At 42.6% G+C, this 22,631-nt stretch overlaps 1 protein-coding gene across 3 annotated transcripts in view; it reads right to left on the minus strand.

The window, feature by feature from the left end:
* ABCC8 (ATP binding cassette subfamily C member 8) overlaps positions 1-22,631 on the minus strand; it is a 1,340,683-nt gene that overhangs the window by 260,650 nt on the left and 1,057,402 nt on the right. For all 3 annotated transcript variants that reach the window (XM_078681060.1, XM_078681061.1, XM_078681059.1), the window contains one exon: positions 4,037-4,106. In XM_078681060.1, coding sequence (XP_078537186.1) covers positions 4,037-4,106 — 70 coding nt within the window. The remainder of the gene's footprint in view (positions 1-4,036; positions 4,107-22,631) is intronic.

Here is a 22,631-nt window from a genome sequence, read left to right on the forward strand (position 1 = left end):
TATTCCAAGATAACAATTAAACCGCGTTAGTTTTGCAGATAAAAGATACAATGATGAGCTGAAATTTATTTTTAGTGTGTATGAACAATGTTGGAGAAACAACCTCTTTTTCTCACTCAGGGTCTTCTGCAAACTGACAGTGGAATGGCTTCCACACTGGCTTCTTTACATAAAGTATTCCAACCCACTTCTATGATCATCATTAATATATCCTGTTTATTACGATCAATCATCACCGCCTGAAATAGATCTGACATCCACCCTTTTGGTTTATAATGTAGATCGTTATTGGAGGCGTATATATGTGTTCTGAGAATGGGGTTAAGGCTGCATTCACACCTTTTTTAAGGATGAACTTCACAGTTGACAAAAGGAATTAAGCTGAACGTAGGTACTGGAACTGCTCAAAACCCAGCCCTAAGTTCTTTGTGCCCCATTTTCCTAACATAATTGTTCTACATCACTAAGCTCAATTGCCATAAATTGAACAATAGTTTGCAGTAATGATGAAACGAGTATATGAAAAAATGCTGTTAATCTTTACAGTTTTTTGGCAAAGATGTACACAAATTTAAGGCATGCTTTCTGACAAAACATATTGAATGCTCTTCGATATTTAAGTTACTTCACCCGATGAGTTTATATAATAATGCTCAACCATGATATGCTACAATACATCAATTGCTAACAACACAATACCATCTGATAAAAAACGGTGGTCTTCCAGTATTTTCAAAGACAGATTTACAGCGTGACAAAATAGTGTATCTTTTACTCTAATGATGGTTTAGGAAAATTCATTTGCCATTCGTTCTTCAAGCAAAAAGAGACTAATGGCACAAACAATCATCCTTATTTAAAAACTTTATAGGTTTAGTTTAGTTTATGAAGTGGATTAAACTCATGAATACCCTCTTCAATTCCTTTTTATTTATTAAATGGAGCTGGAGTCATTCCTACAGGAAGGATCTTTAGAAGCCAGAGTTTATTGTAAATGATTTCAATTGTGCACAGCTCTTTTCATACTCCTTCCGTTAGGATGTTGCTTTCCATCAACGGTAAACGCTTGGGATGGGAGTATATTGTGTGATTGCAACTGGGTATGCAAATTTTAGATTGACCTTTGAATTAACATTAACCCCTTCGACGCTGATGACGAGCTGGGCTCGTCATGGCGTAGCCTCCTCGCACGCTGATGACGAGCCCAGCTCGTCACGTAAAGTGCGATTTAAAAAATCTCAGCGTACGAGCGGAATTCCGCCCACACGCATGCGGTTAAATATGTACAGATTGCAGAAAACATATCTTAAAAACAGCTGATCTATATCTAAGTACCTACTTAGACTTAGGCTGTTTGTCTTCAATGTCTCCGCTAGTATTTTGGATAGGAATGTGTGTGGAACTGACAACCCCAATTTGAAAGGTAACTATATCTGTGATATTTGGTTCTGGCTTTACCGACAAAATCCCTTGGTGTTCCTATGATGAAAAGACATTCCTGGCTTTTGATCTGCCGTCCTATTGCGATAATTAAAGGCTTTTATGTAAGGTATCAATCATGTGAGCCAGTACCAACACACTATTGCTAAGGGTGATCATAACTGGAAAATCTACCCTAAAAAATTCTTGATAAACACTGACCTCAGGGACAAAGCCATCTAGATTTACAATTGGTTAACACCTTCTCAGGTAAAGATCAGTGACAAATCACAGGTACATGGTGAAAACATCGGTATTGGGACCAGAAAATTTGAATATGATAGATTATGTAAATTGATGCATACTACCATGTTTAGGACAGGTTTGAGAAGGACACAAGTTTGTTTAGCATGTTAAAATACACAACACTTCGCGATGCTCCAGAGAGTAATCAATAGACATGTGGAATCTTGATGACAAAATGATCATGTTGGTAGATGGCCGCACTTTTGGTTTTCTTGTAAGTAAGCTAAACAAATTATTGCCTTTGTCATCTCAGATAGCTTTATTTAGGAGTTTGTAGTACCTAGTTTTAATTTTCAAGAGATATGAGAAATTCTTTATCTTTATGGCAAGACCTAGATGATGACATGCTATGTCATATTACTAATGAAACAGTTACAAATATACCACGCATCTCCTTTCTTCACTAAAGACAATGCCTAAACAAGGTATTTAACATACACAAAAGTAAGAAACAAATAATTACCCCAACCAACTAAAATATTTCAAAGGAATATTTCACAGTATTACAGATAACAATGAGCGTTAATTTAGCACATAGAACCAAATTATCTGTCTTTCATTTGGAGGAGCTCTGCAGAACAATTGCAGTGCTGCATTGTGCAAAGGACAGAAATAGGTGCAGCACCAGATTAAATAAAGTCACTCGTTGACGACATCTTCGGTGACCTTCACACTAAACCTAGCTGGTCAGCCTGACACTAAGGGCCTCCTTATGATGGCGGTCGGTAACTCTTCCGACCGACTCGGTTTCGGAATCGGTTCCGACCGACTCCGGTTAGGCGAGTCCGCCTGTCCAATTACGATGCTTGAATTCAATGGGAGCCTGTGTTCCAACCGACAACACATGCTCCCATTGAAAAAAGGGGTTGTTGCAGAAAACCTTCCACCCTGTGGCAGGCACCCCATGGTGCATGACACACTATGCATGGTTTTCCAGAGGGGCACCAACCGGAGGCCTCCAGATGAAGGGCGGTCTGATAAGGGCCCCCAAAGTCAGATTCCTACAGCCGTATTGTGTCGGGCAGGCCGATTCGGAATGCCTGTCTGAATCTGACATCATAATCTTTCTGTTAGAAATGGTGTCCATAGAGCTGTACGATTTGGCTCAGAACAAATCAGGGACTCCGAATGCCGATTGGAAACAAGTTAGACAGCCCGAACGTTTTTTCTGCATCGTAATCAGTCTGTTGGAAACATTTCTGAATCGGTCGGAAACATAGGTTCCGACACGGTTTAGGAAAATCCAAATCACATTCGGAGCTTTTCCAACCGGCATCGTAATCAGCCCCTAAGTCACATGCAATTGTGCAAAGGTGGCCCAGCAGTGTCTGGCCTAGGATTTGTACTGGAGTTTCACTCTCCAATGCACAATATTACATTGGACAACCGAAGAGGGGTCAGTCAAAAACAAAATGTGTGCTTTAATGTAATGTAACCATTTCAGGCAGGTATTTTCAATTGAGGGTAGACAAATGATTTGTCTATTTAACAAAGTGGATATAGACATTGTAAATCAACCTAGCTGGTGAACAGAACAAAATAAATCACACATTTAACAGACACTGTTTTGCATTCTCAAAACAAATGTGACTGATTATCTTTGCATGTCAGACATATGATTCATGTAGAAATGACAAAGATGTCTGCATTTTGTAGTGATTCATTCAGTTTTGAAAATGTGTGTCCAACACATATTTATGCTGGCATAATACCCGGCCTTACACATTTCTACACAAGAGTCCCTTTGTCGCACTCCATTGCTAATGGTCAAGGAGTATCTGATTCTTTTTAACATGGGTTTCTCTTCTTGCTGAACAGTGGGTGACATGGTGTCTGGTGGTAATCATTCAAACTAAGATTGAAAATAAAAACTAGGCTTATACACATGGCTCTTACGAGCCCTAAGAAGAAGGGCACTACAAAAAGTGGTGATATGGCAGTGAAAGATCACACAGATATTCTGTTTGTCCTTTTGCTGTGTTGGTGCAGTAATCATTCAGACTGCTACACAGTGGCATTTCTGTGAAAAATGATGTTCAATGCTTTTGATTGATCTCAACTTACAATATATTTCTGCCATTCAAAAAAGAAATATGTGGGAACCGAGCCTAAGCCTTTTATGGTATTGAAATATTTTAATTTAAATCATAAAACAATAATCCTAGAATTGATCAAAATAGATGCCTATTAGACCCTTAACACAGTTTTAAACATAGAGAGCATATGTAAATGATTATTTTTAGAAGTACAAATGAGTTTGTATCAGAATATAGAACTATTACATTTAATAGTAAATAATTAAAATTTGTACCTGGTCAATAGTGTTAAAATCAGCAGAAAATCTGTTTAGAATACTTCCCAATGGTGTTGTTTCAAAGAATCTACAAAAAACATAACAATAATATTAAAATGTTTACAAAGGTAAAAGCAATGATATAACTAAAGCTAGACGTATTCAATGCTTCAGTGCAGTAAACATAATGCTGTTTAAATATAAAGAAAGCTTATGTTCATTCGTTGATACAAATAAGCAATTTAATTGAAATTAAATTGATAGGATCGCCATGCTTTTTACTAAGTCAAACCTCTAACAAACCCCCAACAACATGACAACATGGAAAATATTTTTTCAAAATGCATTTTTTAAAATATGACTTCTGGCCCTGGAGACCCTAAGATTTAACTAACTGATGTATATTTTCTCTTTCATCATGGTTGTGATCTCCTCTGTCAATTCTCTCTGCTTATTTCTGTATTCTTACACATTCCAATGGCTGGTCTGCCTTCTATTCTGTTCTCAGGTTTGAAAAACATAGACTACTTCACACTAATTCACATGACACTTTTGTTAAGGAAGTTCTGACCACATTATGAGCTGACTGATTAAGTGTTATAAAAAAAAGTCAATACTTATAGTATTTAACATACAGAAAATCAAGAAAAATATATTAACCATATCCAGCTAAAATATTACAAAGAAATATTTCACATTATTAAAGATAACAATGAGCACTAATTTAGCATATAGGCCAAAAGTATCTGTCTTTCACATAACAGAGCTCTGCATGAGCAATTGCAGTCTTACATTGGGCAAAGGACAGAAATTAGTGCAGCACCACATTTAATAACATTCACCTGTTGATGGCATAATCTGTGACCTTCACACAAAACCTAGCTATTCTGCTTAACACTAAGACCCTGATTCCGATTCAGGTTGGTTGGAGCGCCGACCGCTATTACGGCAGTCAAAACACTGCTCAACAATCAGGCGGCAGATCGATTGCCGCATTTCGTAAAGCTGTCAGAACTGCAGCGGTGGTATGATCCAGCAATTGTAAATGGCCGCAGCTGCCGCCTTGCAGTGCATAGAGGTGAGTGAAGGCGCTAATGTGCCCCCATGCTCACTTCTCAGTGCCCTACAATGCCAGGAGGACCTATTTGGGGCAGCCAATATCACATTCTGGCAACCTTTTCTTGGTGGGTGTCCGCCATGTAAAGGCTGTCAGAAAAGGGATATCCTTATCCCAATGGGGGTGCCTGCCTTGGCACTGACACCATTCAAGGACCCTACTCCGACTGCTGCCCCGTCCGGATCTGAGATCCTGCGGAGGCGGCAGTGTGGACCCTGATTGCTGTGGTCCAACCACCAGCATTATCATCTTTATTATTTATTCCAGGCTGATGGCCAGGATAAGAAAATTGCACTTTTATCTACATGAATATTTGTCAGCATTCTTGAGTGAAGGTTTATCCTATTCCTACCAACAATCAGAAAAATGTGTTAAAAGAATGTAATTCCTTCTAGATCCTGATAATGTTAGTCATTACTCTCTTAAATATGAAGACTAAACATACCAATTCTTAAGGCATCTTTAAGAATAATTTAAATGACCCAAAGGGTTTTATAAATGCACACAGTTGAGGTGATTCTTCATGAACTTTAATATGATAGTACAATGATGTAAAGTAAGGCGGTAAATACCTTTGCTTCTACCAAGGTAGAAATGAAATAATTAATGTTGGGTAAGGGAAACACAACGAGAACCACTTATTTAGTTCCCTTAAATGGATGCATAGGCACACATCACCATTGGGCTGCCTTGCCACAACTTCAGTTGCTAACAACTTTGTGGCCTCGACTGGCTTTATAATCATCTCACAGTCTTTACAGGTTGACACCATCACTCTTTCTTACACTCAATGGCAAATGTATTACTTTGCTTATTAATGTATTTATTTTAATTGTACAAAATTAGAATCCAACTTAACATGGAACAATATTTGGTGAGATTAAACTAAATTATAATCACCGCTTGCTGTTACTTACACTTTGCTTACTTCACCTCTACCACAGAACTTTATGCAAGCATACTGCCTTTTTCTTCTAATGGGTTCTCCACCTTATTAACAAGGGCAGATACACTTTATTTTTGTTTTACCATATCCCACTAAAACACACGGAAGGTACAGAAGGTCTCAGAAATACAGAGGGAGAGAAAAGAAAATAGCAAATCTCTCTATTGGGACCTAATAGTGTCCTCTTTACATGCCCAGAATACACAGTTAATCTGGAAACAACCAAGAAAACAAAAACAAGAGAAGATGCACAAGGAGAGGAAAAAGATACCCATCAGCCCACTCATAAGTGGAATCTCGTCATCTGGGTATATGTTGGTAAATGGTGTCCTCTAGGGTCTGCCTTGGAAACAATCCATAGGACTGCCTAGTGATGGACCCAGAACATTTCACCAACAGATGACAGTATATGAGCGGGAGGGGTTGAGGTTGCAGTGCTCAAAGAAAAAGAAGAAGAAAAGGAAAATAATCCAAGTGATTCTAAAAATACCTACGATGATGTCATGAAATACTTTATTAGGGCTGACCATCAAAGTGGTATGGTTAAAAACAGTATGCTGATAGCATGTAAGGAATTGCTACCCACCAATGTTGTTATTCGGTCAACATGTTTCAGCCTCAAGGGCTTTCGTCAGGACCTATGGTGCTACTGCAACACTTACTTAAGTGATGTGAAAGTGGGATCTACATCTGCTTTCCAAACTGAAAAGAGTGTATCTTCTCCTGCATAGACACAATACAAAAGACAGAAACAGAGACATGGACAAATTATGTCAACAAAAATAAAGTGCACAGACTGCAAACTCTCGTTTCTATGGTCTTTATAATATGGCTATGAACACTTGAAAGACACTCACCCTTATTGTGGGGAGAGAAAACCTCACCTCACCTGGCCACTGCTCAGGAAGAAAGGGAGGCCACGCACTGGAAATAAACAGAACACTTAGAAAGTTATAACCAGTGGTAGTAGAAACACAATCTACAGACAAGAAAAACTGGATTCAAAACACATAAATCAGAGACACACATGGTGACACAATGGCCAGACTGGTTTCCTCTTGCATCAGGAAAGTATACCACAAAGCCTCACTGACTGCACTGCTTGCACAAACCTGTAGACCTATAAAGTACAAAGGCCCAGGTAGCCAGCCGCAGTCACTGGGAATAGAGGCGCCTACTCCTGTGCTTTCCACCTAGTACTCAAAGACCAAAGACCAAAGCAATAATGCTATTGACTGTACCACCACCACTGACCTCTCCGTCGTTGCCTCGGAGTGAAAACTGAGCCGAGGGGGAGGCGACGACTGATGGTCACACGCGATGTTAAATACACTGCAGTGGACCTGAAAGGAAACTCCTTTGTTTCAAAATTTGATTGGCTCATGTGTAGGCCAATGGGAATCGGCTCACAGGCAGCCAACCGTGACCTACACTGATAAGCCTGCAGTGGACCTGAAAGGAAATTCCTTTGTTTCAAAATTTGATTGGCTCATGTGTAGGCCAATGGGAATCGGCTCACAGGCAGCCAACCGTGACCTACACTGATAAGCCTGCAGTGGACCTGAAAGGAAACTCCTTTGTTTCAAAATTTGATTGGCTCATGTGTAGGCCAATGGGAATCGGCTCACAGGCAGCCAACCGTGACCTACACTGATAAGCCTGCAGTGGACCTGAAAGGAAACTCCTTTGTTTCAAAATTTGATTGGCTCATGTGTAGGCCAATGGGAATCGGCTCACAGGCAGCCAACCGTGACCTACACTGATAAGCCTGCAGTGGACCTGAAAGGAAACTCCTTTGTTTCAAAATTTGATTGGCTCATGTGTAGGCCAATGGGAATCGGCTCACAGGCAGCCAAACGTGACCTACACTGATAAGCCTGCAGTGGACCTGAAAGGAAACTCCTTTGTTTCAAAATTTGATTGGCTCATGTGTAGGCCAATGGGAATCGGCTCACAGGCAGCCAACCGTGACCAACACTGATAAGCCTCAGCCACATTAACAGGCCGACCGTGAGACATACCTCACGCGCATATGCGCACCAGTCAAATCGTAAGGCAGTAAGATGGTGTGTTGTATTCTATCCAAAGAAGAGCCATAAGAAGAGCTAGGTGTGTTTATTTATTTATACTGCTAGAGGGCAATGTTTAGAGGTCGCGCGCTAATTTAGCCGTTTGCCAACTTCCAGTCGGATAGTACCAGGGGCTTAAACTGATATAGACACTGGCTACATATATTCAATATATATAGAACATGAGAAGGGGAACCCTACCCAGCGAGGGTGTTAGAGCTCAGTGGAGGTGACCCTTATGCCAAAGGCTGTTAGCACAAGGACTCTGTGTTCGGAAAAACAATCTGCACAATCACAGCTGCATCCAAGGAATGTCATCATTCAATCCTTCTGTGTCACTATGAAGTTTGAAAACCCACTTCTGTTCTTTCCTCAATAGGAAAAGTGAAACATCCGTGACGTGACTAGGTATGTAAGGTTGTTCTAGAACCAACCATCTCAGTTCATCTGGACTATGTCTCTTGTCCAAGAAGTGAGTGGTGAGCCGTGTTGCCTGTTTTCTGCGTCTCATAGTGCTCATATGTTCCTGCACGCGCAATTTGATTTTTCTTGCGGTCATGCCGATATACCTTAGTCCACAGGGGCAGGTAATCTGGTATATCACTTTCTCACTGTTGCAATTAGTGTGGTGTTTCAATTGCCATGGTCGCGAGGTCCCAATGTCCACTTCAAGTGTTTTGCTGGTCAGTGGGCATACTGAGCAATTCCCGCAGGGATGATGTCCTCGTACCGGGGGCAGACCCCATAGAGTTTGCGGGGGTTCACATACTTCTTGCCGAGGTCGTGTATGCACAAGAGAGTCTCTCAAGTTGTTCCCTCTTTTAAAAGAAAAGAGTGGAAGGGGAATGGTCTCACCGGAACTGTTCAGGATGCGCCACCTTTTCCTGATCATCTTTTGGATTTTAGAAGATGATGTGTTGTACGTTGTCACGCACACCAATCTGTCTAGTGGTGGTTTTACAACTGGAGGCTCAAGCAGCGCTTCGCGATGGTTATTCGCAGCGCGTTTCATTGAAGTCCGGACAAGGTTATTCGGATAGCGTCTCACTTTCAACTTCATGGAGAGATCTTTCGCTTTTCGGCGGAAGTCTGGAATGTTTGAACAATTCCTCCGGACCCTCAAGAACTGTCCAAAGGGGAGGTTCTCACGGAGGGACCGGGGGTGATGGCTATCGAATCTCAGCAGGGAGTTCCGAGCCATGGGTTTCCGATACAAGGAGCTCGCCAAATGGCCATCTTCTGGAAAGATGACAAGATCCAAGAAGGGGAGCTCTGTTCTACTATGCTCAAGGGTAAACCTCAAAAAAGCATTCTGACCATTCAGCCACTCTTGAAACAACAAGAGGGAAGGTACATCGCCACGCCAGACGACAAGAATGTCGTCGATGTACCGCTTCCACATCATCAATTGATGATGATGAGGGTTGTTGGTGCTCAACACATGGTGGGTCTCAAACTGGTGGACATACAAATTAGCCAGGCTGGGGGCAAATTTGCTGCCCATTGATGTCCCCGAGGTTTGTAAATACAGGGAATCCTCAAAGGCAAAAAAATTCTCGGTCATAGCAATCCGAGCTAATTCCATGACAAAGTGAGTGGGAGTTGTCAAGGTAGAAGGGAAAGCCTCTAAAAGTTCTTGTACAGTTTGTAGTGTATCCATTTGAGGAATACAAGTGTACAAAGATTCGACATCAAAACTAGCTAAAATGTCAGTATTAATGTCGAAGGTCACCTCAGGTAGAATGCGCAGGACATCTTTGGTGTCCTGAAGGTAGGTCGGCATTGTCTTAACAATGGGACTTAAAAAGATGTCAACAAAGGAGGACAGAGGTTCGAGCAAAGATCCAATGCCCGAAATGATCGGACGGCCCGGAGGGGGTCTCGCAGGCTTATGAATCTTCGGGAGGATGTAAAAGTAGGGAGTGATGGGACACTTGGTGACTAAAAAGATTGCCTCTTTCGGAGTAATCCAGCCTTCTGCGCTGGCTTCCTCTACCAGATGTTTGATCTCATTAGTTAGTCTTGGCGTGGGATTTTCAGCAAGGAGGGTGTAGGACTGTGCATTGCCTAGTTGTCTCAGGCATTCAGCTCGGTAGTCAGTAGTGTTGAGAATGACTATGGCACCCCCCTTGTCCGCTGGTTTAATCACTATCCCCGTGTCTTTCGAGAGAGTGTCCAGGGCTGATCTGTCTCTTTTTGATATATTCTGGTAGTTCCCCTCTTTGGAAAAGTCCATAGATTTGAGGTCTTGTAGTATTGCAGCCTCAAAAGTGCCAACTTTGGATGGTACTTGTTGCAACAGGGGCATGAAAGTGGATCTAACTTTAAGACCTGTGTTTGTATCTTCAGTCGGGGTATCTGTTTCTTTGTTTTTGAAAAAATAGTGCAGCCTGATGGTTCTGAAAAATCGTTCGATCTCTCCTCTTATCAAAAAGGGTTCCCCACTGTTGGTCGGGACAAACCCTAGGCCTCTGTTTAGAACATCCTGTTCAGTAGGAGTGATCACTCGACTACTTAGGTTCACTACCAAGTCTTCATCCTCTTGTGACTCGCTCATTGCCCTTGTTTGTTGTGTGTTGTTGTCGAGTCCTGGTTGTCTGACCACTGAACTTGGTTTTGGCCTCTCCGCCTGCCTCTGTTCCAACCTCGGCCCTGTCCTAAAAAAGCCTGGTTTTCAAAATACTGAGGCTGCATCGGGTAATGAGACATTGGTGGGGGAAACTGGGGATAACCCCACGGGGCTGGTGGCCACCATGACCCCGTCTGGTACATGTTTCCACGATTATTGTATCGACGATTCGGTCGATTACCACGGCCTCTGCCTCTGGGTTGGCTATTGTCTCCACTCTCAGAGCCAGAAGACTCAGTCTCAGATGATGTGGCATATGAAGAGCCTACAGTGTGTTTGGGTTTATTGGTATCAGTGGGAGTGTAATTATCACTGGTGTAGGGATACACCTTCTCATGTGAGAACTTAGCCAGGTCTTTCTTGAACTTTTCTATCTTGGCGAGAAAAATTGGATCTTTATACTCCTTGTTTGCTTTGTTGGAGTCTTCTAATTGTTTCTCAAATCTTTTGATTTGAGAAACAAAAGATTTGAGAAACAATTAGAAGACTCCAACAAAGCAAACAAGGAGTATAAAGATCCAATTTTTCTCGCCAAGATAGAAAAGTTCAAGAAAGACCTGGCTAAGTTCTCACATGAGAAGGTGTATCCCTACACCAGTGATAATTACACTCCCACTGATACCAATAAACCCAAACACACTGTAGGCTCTTCATATGCCACATCATCTGAGACTGAGTCTTCTGGCTCTGAGAGTGGAGACAATAGCCAACCCAGAGGCAGAGGCCGTGGTAATCGACCGAATCGTCGATACAATAATCGTGGAAACATGTACCAGACGGGGTCATGGTGGCCACCAGCCCCGTGGGGTTATCCCCAGTTTCCCCCACCAATGTCTCATTACCCGATGCAGCCTCAGTATTTTGAAAACCAGGCTTTTTTAGGACAGGGCCGAGGTTGGAACAGAGGCAGGCGGAGAGGCCAAAACCAAGTTCAGTGGTCAGACAACCAGGACTCGACAACAACACACAACAAACAAGGGCAATGAGCGAGTCACAAGAGGATGAAGACTTGGTAGTGAACCTAAGTAGTCGAGTGATCACTCCTACTGAACAGGATGTTCTAAACAGAGGCCTAGGGTTTGTCCCGACCAACAGTGGGGAACCCTTTTTGATAAGAGGGGAGATCGAACGATTTTTCAGAACCATCAGGCTGCACTATTTCTTCAAAAACAAAGAAACAGATACCCCGACTGAAGATACAAACACAGGTCTTAAAGTTAGATCCACTTTCATGCCCCTGTTGCAACAAGTACCATCCAAAGTTGGCACTTTTGAGGCTGCAATACTACAAGACCTCAAATCTATGGACTTTTCCAAAGAGGGGAACTACCAGAATATATCAAAAAGAGACAGATCAGCCCTGGACACTCTCTCGAAAGACACGGGGATAGTGATTAAACCAGCGGACAAGGGGGGTGCCATAGTCATTCTCAACACTACTGACTACCGAGCTGAATGCCTGAGACAACTAGGCAATGCACAGTCCTACACCCTCCTTGCTGAAAATCCCACGCCAAGACTAACTAATGAGATCAAACATCTGGTAGAGGAAGCCAGCGCAGAAGGCTGGATTACTCCGAAAGAGGCAATCTTTTTAGTCACCAAGTGTCCCATCACTCCCTACTTTTACATCCTCCCGAAGATTCATAAGCCTGCGAGACCCCCTCCGGGCCGTCCGATCATTTCGGGCATTGGATCTTTGCTCGAACCTCTGTCCTCCTTTGTTGACATCTTTTTAAGTCCCATTGTTAAGACAATGCCGACCTACCTTCAGGACACCAAAGATGTCCTGCGCATTCTACCTGAGGTGACCTTCGACATTAATACTGACATTTTAGCTAGTTTTGATGTCGAATCTTTGTACACTTGTATTCCTCAAATGGATACACTACAAACTGTACAAGAACTTTTAGAGGCTTTCCCTTCTACCTTGACAACTCCCACTCACTTTGTCATGGAATTAGCTCGGATTGCTATGACCGAGAATTTTTTTGCCTTTGAGGATTCCCTGTATTTACAAACCTCGGGGACATCAATGGGCAGCAAATTTGCCCCCAGCCTGGCTAATTTGTATGTCCACCAGTTTGAGACCCACCATGTGTTGAGCACCAACAACCCTCATCATCATCAATTGATGATGTGGAAGCGGTACATCGACGACATTCTTGTCGTCTGGCGTGGCGATGTACCTTCCCTCTTGTTGTTTCAAGAGTGGCTGAATGGTCAGAATGCTTTTTTGAGGTTTACCCTTGAGCATAGTAGAACAGAGCTCCCCTTCTTGGATCTTGTCATCTTTCCAGAAGATGGCCATTTGGCGAGCTCCTTGTATCGGAAACCCATGGCTCGGAACTCCCTGCTGAGATTCGATAGCCATCACCCCCGGTCCCTCCGTGAGAACCTCCCCTTTGGACAGTTCTTGAGGGTCCGGAGGAATTGTTCAAACATTCCAGACTTCCGCCGAAAAGCGAAAGATCTCTCCATGAAGTTGAAAGTGAGACGCTATCCGAATAACCTTGTCCGGACTTCAATGAAACGCGCTGCGAATAACCATCGCGAAGCGCTGCTTGAGCCTCCAGTTGTAAAACCACCACTAGACAGATTGGTGTGCGTGACAACGTACAACACATCATCTTCTAAAATCCAAAAGATGATCAGGAAAAGGTGGCGCATTCTGAACAGTTCCGGTGAGACCATTCCCCTTCCACTCTTTTCTTTTAAAAGAGGGAACAACTTGAGAGACTCTCTTGTGCATACACGACCTCGGCAAGAAGTATGTGAACCCCCGCAAACTCTATGGGGTCTGCCCCCGGTACGAGGACTTCATCCCTGCGGGAATTGCTCAGTATGCCCACTGACCAGCAAAACACTTGAAGTGGACATTGGGACCTCGCGACCATGGCAATTAAAACACCACACTAATTGCAACAGTGAGAAAGTGATATACCAGATTACCTGCCCCTGTGGACTAAGGTATATCGGCATGACCGCAAGAAAAATCAAATTGCGCGTGCAGGAACATATGAGCACTATGAGACGCAGAAAACAGGCAACACGGCTCACCACTCACTTCTTGGACAAGAGACATAGTCCAGATGAACTGAGATGGTTGGTTCTAGAACAACCTTACATACCTAGTCACGTCACGGATGTTTCACTTTTTCTATTGAGGAAAGAACAGAAGTGGGTTTTCAAACTTCATAGTGACACAGAAGGATTGAATGATGACATTCCTTGGATGCAGCTGTGATTGTGCAGATTGTTTTTCCGAACACAGAGTCCTTGTGCTAACAGCCTTTGGCATAAGGGTCACCTCCACTGAGCTCTAACACCCTCGCTGGGTAGGGTTCCCCTTCTCATGTTCTATATATATTGAATATATGTAGCCAGTGTCTATATCAGTTTAAGCCCCTGGTACTATCCGACTGGAAGTTGGCAAACGGCTAAATTAGCGCGCGACCTCTAAACATTGCCCTCTAGCAGTATAAATAAATAAACACACCTAGCTCTTCTTATGGCTCTTCTTTGGATAGAATACAACACACCATCTTACTGCCTTACGATTTGACTGGTGCGCATATGCGCGTGAGGTATGTCTCACGGTCGGCCTGTTAATGTGGCTGAGGCTTATCAGTGTTGGTCACGGTTGGCTGCCTGTGAGCCGATTCCCATTGGCCTACACATGAGCCAATCAAATTTTGAAACAAAGGAGTTTCCTTTCAGGTCCACTGCAGGCTTATCAGTGTAGGTCACGTTTGGCTGCCTGTGAGCCGATTCCCATTGGCCTACACATGAGCCAATCAAATTTTGAAACAAAGGAGTTTCCTTTCAGGTCCACTGCAGGCTTATCAGTGTAGGTCACGGTTGGCTGCCTGTGAGCCGATTCCCATTGGCCTACACATGAGCCAATCAAATTTTGAAACAAAGGAGTTTCCTTTCAGGTCCACTGCAGGCTTATCAGTGTAGGTCACGGTTGGCTGCCTGTGAGCCGATTCCCATTGGCCTACACATGAGCCAATCAAATTTTGAAACAAAGGAGTTTCCTTTCAGGTCCACTGCAGGCTTATCAGTGTAGGTCACGGTTGGCTGCCTGTGAGCCGATTCCCATTGGCCTACACATGAGCCAATCAAATTTTGAAACAAAGGAATTTCCTTTCAGGTCCACTGCAGGCTTATCAGTGTAGGTCACGGTTGGCTGCCTGTGAGCCGATTCCCATTGGCCTACACATGAGCCAATCAAATTTTGAAACAAAGGAGTTTCCTTTCAGGTCCACTGCAGTGTATTTAACATCGCGTGTGACCATCAGTCGTCGCCTCCCCCTCGGCTCAGTTTTCACTCCGAGGCAACGACGGAGAGGTCAGTGGTGGTGGTACAGTCAATAGCATTATTGCTTTGGTCTTTGGTCTTTGAGTACTAGGTGGAAAGCACAGGAGTAGGCGCCTCTATTCCCAGTGACTGCGGCTGGCTACCTGGGCCTTTGTACTTTATAGGTCTACAGGTTTGTGCAAGCAGTGCAGTCAGTGAGGCTTTGTGGTATACTTTCCTGATGCAAGAGGAAACCAGTCTGGCCATTGTGTCACCATGTGTGTCTCTGATTTATGTGTTTTGAATCCAGTTTTTCTTGTCTGTAGATTGTGTTTCTACTACCACTGGTTATAACTTTCTAAGTGTTCTGTTTATTTCCAGTGCGTGGCCTCCCTTTCTTCCTGAGCAGTGGCCAGGTGAGGTGAGGTTTTCTCTCCCCACAATAAGGGTGAGTGTCTTTCAAGTGTTCATAGCCATATTATAAAGACCATAGAAACGAGAGTTTGCAGTCTGTGCACTTTATTTTTGTTGACATAATTTGTCCATGTCTCTGTTTCTGTCTTTTGTATTGTGTCTATGCAGGAGAAGATACACTCTTTTCAGTTTGGAAAGCAGATGTAGATCCCACTTTCACATCACTTAAGTAAGTGTTGCAGTAGCACCATAGGTCCTGACGAAAGCCCTTGAGGCTGAAACATGTTGACCGAATAACAACATTGGTGGGTAGCAATTCCTTACATGCTATCAGCATACTGTTTTTAACCATACCACTTTGATGGTCAGCCCTAATAAAGTATTTCATGACATCATCGTAGGTATTTTTAGAATCACTTGGATTATTTCCCTTTTCTTCTTCTTTTTCTTTGAGCACTGCAACCTCAACCCCTCCCGCTCATATACTGTCATCTGTTGGTGAAATGTTCTGGGTCCATCACTAGGCAGTCCTATGGATTGTTTCCAAGTCAGACCCTAGAGGACACCATTTACCAACATATACCCAGATGACGAGATTCCACTTATGAGTGGGCTGATGGGTATCTTTTTCCTCTCCTTGTGCATCTTCTCTTGTTTTTGTTTTCTTGGTTGTTTCCAGATTAACTGTGTATTCTGGGCATGTAAAGAGGACACTATTAGGTCCCAATAGAGAGATTTGCTATTTTCTTTTCTCTCCCTCTGTATTTCTGAGACCTTCTGTACCTTCCGTGTGTTTTAGTGTCTAGTTGGGGGACTAGGTACCAGTAGGTCTATAATAATTTTTTCCCCTCGGACCCCCCCTCAACCGTTTATCTCTCTGTTACCATATCCCACAACAAATCATCATATATCTTCCTTAACATAGTAGTAATTTTAGAGCCAGTGTCAAATTACTAGGTGTTTACATTCAACTTTTAATGTGTCTGTCGGTTTACCTTTTGATTTATCACAAACCTATAGGACAAATTCTCTGATCACATCTTGAAACAATCTCATACTTTTGTTCAAAGCACAGTCCTTCAAAATGTGCTGTACTCCAACTGTATTTAGAGTATGCTTCAGTGTATGGCATTCCAAATAATTAGCAAACTGCCCAGCTGTTTCACTGCTAAAACAGTGTCTCTCTGAGTTATTTTCTTTCCTGTATAACGTCCAAGACTTTCCTGATTTTACCATCCTAAAACTTTCATCTGCTTCACATGCACACAATTATTTTCATTGTTTCACTTAATATCTTCCACGCATTTAAGCATGGGTACAATTTTCTTTGTCACGCCTAAACCCTTTCTCAATATTGATCCATCCTTTTGTCAAAGCTCCTCACATATTGTTTTACACATTTTAATATAATTGACTTCTATTTCCCTCTTCCACCTGACTGTCAGATATACACATGAAAGCTAATTGGGTTATTGTTTCAGAGGGATTTAAGCCCTTCTCAAGCAACAGCCACAATCCTTGTTAGGGTGAGCCACAAAAAATCAGAAACTAACAGGTAGTTTGCAACAAGAGCAGTCAGGCTTAACTTAGAGGCAATGTGTAAAGTATTTGTGTAGCACATAAACAGTAATAAAGTGAAAACACAACACAACAAAAATCTTGGCCTTGGGGAAAATTTTAATTCGCCAGAGGAATTGGAAGAATTTCAGTAATTACGCAATACTATTGTGATGCGAAATTGCAAAATTACACAATTACACAATCTTGAATAATTTAGAGTTGTTTGGGCCACAATAAAAGAGAGTGAGAGCATTTGCTGGCTGCTACCGTTCATGTCCTGTAGCATTCTGTGATATCATGCACATGACTAGCGTGCAGTGCCATAACTTTACAAATCACACACACATCTTTCTTGTATTCTACGAAAGCACAGGATAACCTTCACCATTCAAGGGCCCTGCTAACCTAGAACTCAACATATCAATAAATACTTGTGATAAATATTATCTTGTCTCAGTGAAATGGCTACTTTGAGTTATTGTCTGTTGGAAAACCAGTTTGTACTGAGGCACAAGACTACTGTAAAAATTCTATTAATGGTAGGACCCTTTGACAATGCTCCGGACTATATTAATGGTTAAATGCTACTAAATACTGCATGACCTGTCGAGATATGAGAGTGATGCCACAACCCATTTAACCCATTGTAAATATATTTGTTATATCAGAGAGCTAATTGAGATTTGACCAAATGGGAAGTATTAACTGCCAGTGATTATGAATGTGCACCTGTTAGATTTGGGGGTCTCTAGTTGCCACAGGTAGGTACTTGTGACAAATAGGGACCCTTGCCTCAAGTTATGGTAAGGGGGTACACTCCTAAAATAACCCCTGCTCACCCCCTTGGTAGCTTGGCACGAGCAGACAGGCTTATCTCAGAGGCAGTGTGTAAAGCATTTGGGAACACATACAGTAATCAAGTGACAACACTACAGATGGACACCACACAGGTTTTATATAAAAAATAAGTATTCTTCATATAGGCTTATCACAAGACCACAAACAACAAAAATCCACAATACTGTACTTAAAATGGTAGTTTTAGCTTAGTTCTCATAGTTCTTAAAATGCGACACTTTGAGTCAATGTACCTTAAGATGCGACACGCAGGGCAACAAAAGTGTTGCAAAGATGGAAATGCAGCAAGATCCGGTGCAAAGAAATAAAGACGTCAAGTTCTTCCTGATGCGGCACGCTTCTCCGATGCTGTGAGAAGTCTCGGTTCGATGCGTCAGCTGCAGCGGGGACCCCCTTGTTCAGTGATGCAACAACAGCGGCTTTGGCGGCGACACTCTTCTCCGACGGTGCGAGACGCTTCCGCTCGATGCGACTTCTACAGCGGCAACACCCTTGTTCAGTGATGCGACGACAGCTGCCCTGACGGCGGCACACTTCTCTATGTGGATGCGAAATGCTTTTCTTGATGCGGTGCAATGCGACAGCTACAGCGGCGACATCCAAGATGCAACAGCAGCGGCTTCGACGGCGACACGCTTCTTCCTCGTTGCGAGACGCTTCTCTTGATGCGGTGCAATGCGTCAGCTATAGCGGCGACATCCACAATGCGACGGCAGCGGCTGCGATGGCGACATGCTTCTTCGGGGTTGCAGGACGTTTCTTTGAGATGCGGTGCAATGCGTCAGCTACAGCAACGACATCTACGATGCGACGGCAGCGGGTGCGACGGAGACATGCTTCTCCCTCTTGAGACGTGCTTCCAGTTCCTTGCGACATGCAGTCCCTCAGAAGGCCCAAAACAGCAGCAGCCACTTTCAAAGAACACTTGGGGAGGTGGTGGTTGAAGTCTGTTGTCCCTGAGACTTCAGCAGGACGCAAGCTCTTCTCTCAAGCCCTTGGAGATCCTTACAAGTTGAATAAAGCACACAAAGTCCTTTCTCCTTCCTATGGCAGTCAGACAACTACTGCAGGCCAATCCCCCAAGCAGCACTTCAGCTTAGGGATAGCCTCTCCTCAGTTTCTTCAGGTTCCTCTCCTCAGCAATGGTTTCTTCTTGTTGTTCAAAAGTGATCTGATTTCTTGGGATCAGGGTCCAAATACTTATACCCCAAAATCCTTTGTCCTCTGAGGACAAAGGGGCCTTTGCCCAGTCCAAACCAGTTCTGGAGCACTCTGTTGACATGACTCCTTCCTTCCTTTCGCAGTGCAGGCAGAAACATCAGATGCCCCACAGGAGGTGGAGCCAGCATTGTGGAGGGAAGGCACAGCCCTGGAGCACTCTGTTGACTCGACTCCTTCTCTCCTTTCACAGCGCAGGGCAAAAACATCAGAAGCACCACATGAGGTGGAGCCAGCATTGTAGAGGGAAGGCACAGCCCTATTCAGGTCCCAGGTGCAACTCCTCCCTCCCATCTAGATGTAGATCTCTCTATTCACCACTGGGGTGACTCATCCTGTCTCCTGGAATCCCCCAGCCCTGTCACTCAAACTCCAGACAAGGAATACACAACCTAGTAGAGGCAGACTTGGATAGTTAGCCAAGAAAATACCTATTTCTAAAAGTGGTATTTTCAAACATAGAATGTTAAAATCAACTTCACTAAGGGGCATATGTAAGTAATTTCTATTCTGGCTCTGCAATGGCAGGCATTAGACACACTCTTATAGGCTGCTTCTGTGGGTGTTACAATCAGTGCTTCAAGCCCACTATCAGCATTTGATTTACAAGCCCTGGGCACTCTCAGTGCATTGTACTATGGTCTGATGAGTAAACCAAACCAGCCAATCATGGAATAACTAATTCATACATCAATTTACAATAGGGAGCACTTGCACTGTGGCACTGGACAGCAGTGGCACAGTGTCAAAAGCATCTAACACCAGCAAAAACACATGAGGCAACAGCAAAAATGGAAGGGAGACCCACGCCAAGGTGCCAGGTCTAACAGCACCAATATCCATAACACTGAAATACAAACTTGATTTACTGTAGTGTTACCATGTACACTGAAAAAGGTCCTGTCGTCATGACTGCAGAGGACTATATGTTTTCTCCAAAAACGCTTAAATGATTGCACCCACCCTGTCAGCCACAGACAAGGAATCCGTGAACCATCCTAATTGTAAATGCCATGTATCAAGCAAATCACTTCAGGCTAATATGAAGTCTTCAACTGATCAAGAATGCAGTTACATGAAGATGATATTAATCTGAAGTTAAAAGCATGCGCAGTTTAAGCTATCCTTATAGGCTTTATAAGACAGAGCCAATACAAACTACACTGAGCAATATATTTGCGCCTCAGATCTTAGGATAGAGTGCTTCTGAACCAACCAAGTGATTTGCATTCTACATTGGGAGATTGAACATTCATAAGGATGGAGTCAAAACATACTCCTTGATAGTCCCAGTTATAGTGCTAAGCTTTGTACATTGATGGAGTCATTATTATCTTGTTTTATTACTACTTGTTCCACCAGTTATAGGTAAGGAAATACTTAAGACACTCTCTCATTCTACTGATGTTTCCAAGTGGTAAGTACAATCAATCACATTCTTCAATCTTAAAATAGATCCTATTAGAGATACGATGATACTGTAGCATAGAACAGAGTCAACATACTCTGTGCAATGTTAAAACTCTATTTCACCTGAGGATGCTAGATATTGCCAAACTTGAATGTATTCATGGAGTCTAATTGATACCTCCTACTAAATCAAGAAAAGACGTGAGTAAGTGCTAATAGCCATCAAACAATCTAACTTAGAAAAACATATGGGGATGAGCTCTTCAACAAAATCAGATGCTACAAGGTAGCCAGGTTCTTAGCATGGTTCTTTGCTTGAATACTCATTTAAAGAATTACCATTATGAAGAACACATTACAAAGGCAACTCAAATATGAACCTTTCAGAGAGACATTTAGAAGATACCTACAACAAATTGGTTTATGGAGAAAATGGATTTTAAATGTCTTCAGTTTTACCATCCATAGCTTCAACGCAACTGAAATCAAAACCCAAAAGTTAGCATTAAGACTAGTCCTGACCTTAAACCTATCCTTTATCCTAATTCTTAAAGTTACCATTAACCTAAATCCTCTCTATAACCTGACCATCCAACTGTGCATAGTAATCATTGGTACCTGGGCAGTTAAGCATACTTGCAGCCTTGCCAGTTTAAGGGCAGTGGCTTGGCTAGGAACAGTTGCCCAATACAACAACCTCATCACACAGTTCTCAAAACTTCTCAACCAGACACCCTAGTTTCTACAATTGATTTGCTGTTATCAATGTAAGTGATCTGTAAAGTGGTGAAATGCCATTCTTTATTTCTTGGGATATATTTGGGTTTCTCTCCTCTGTTTATCTTATAATTTGGAATTTATTGTGAATCTACTCAAACATACAAAAGCCTTTTTCTTGTTTTAGTAAGGTTTAGAGCAATTCGATACTCCAAAGGGATTTTCTATACACCTTATTTTAAAATGCAGAAGCCATTTTATTGTCTTGATATTTCCTCCATGTGTGTAGCATGCTGATTCAAATCCTCATTGAAGATGAAGATAAATAAAAGAGTGAATAGCAACAAGAAAGGTGCAAGAAGATCCTTGAAAAGCAAAGCTTGGTTCTGGCTTCTATCATTCAATGTATGATAGTCTTTCTTCTCTACAATTTTTTATTGAGTACAGATATCTCACACACTTTGACAAGCTATGTCCAAACCTGACTCCTGTAACCATTGGGTTATATCTATTATATCTTACCCTAGGGTGTGATACTTAGGTGTATCAAAATGTCATAATTATGTATATGAAACCATCCATTAAGATACATTTATTGGGTATAGGTATTATGAGGCTTGTTGCAAATGGCCTAGGACCCCCGACACTTTAGAAATATCGTTAAGTTGAGCATGTGGGATTCCTACCTTGCTTGCTAGAAGAATGGTTGGTTCAGCTGGACTATCGTAATATCTCTGATGTTTGTCCATACAAGGTAGATGGTAGGAATGTTTGTCGGTTTTATTGCTATGTATTTGAAACCAGTGAGACTTACCTTGAATACTTTCAGACAGTACTTATAGGGAGATTTACATTTTTTTCACGTAGCACTCTGCAGCAGCCGCAAATGGTGAGCTGCGCTGTGTGAAGAGAGAGGAGGAGAGCGCCCAATTTACTGAAATGTGGCACCCTCTTCCCCTCTCCCTTGATCCGGCGCTGAAATCAGCTGCCGTATGCCACGGAGACACCTTTGCACCAGGGTGCAAGGGTGTCTCCATGAGTATAGCATTGGTTTTGTACTGGAAGGGTAGCCTTCCAGTACAAAATACTATGCTGAGAATCACTTTGAACCTTTTACCTCTTTGTATACGTGCTGTACAGTGCAGCACACGTGTAAAAAAGTCGGAAAAGGAAGGAGAAATGAAAGCATTTCTCCTTCCTTGCGCCTACTTTGAAAGGGCGCAGTTTTCTTATGCTAAACCCTGTTTAGTTTGTTTAGTAAATTGGTTTTAGTGTTAGAAACCGTGGGTGGTTACATGGGAACACCCAGGCTCCACCCATGGTACACCCCCTTGGTGCTAAGTAATGCAAACGCTATGTGCTGCTTTGTATT

This window comes from Lissotriton helveticus, chromosome 3_1 (assembly GCF_964261635.1).
Source record: "Lissotriton helveticus chromosome 3_1, aLisHel1.1, whole genome shotgun sequence".
In the NCBI taxonomy this organism is placed as follows: domain Eukaryota; kingdom Metazoa; phylum Chordata; class Amphibia; order Caudata; family Salamandridae; genus Lissotriton; species Lissotriton helveticus.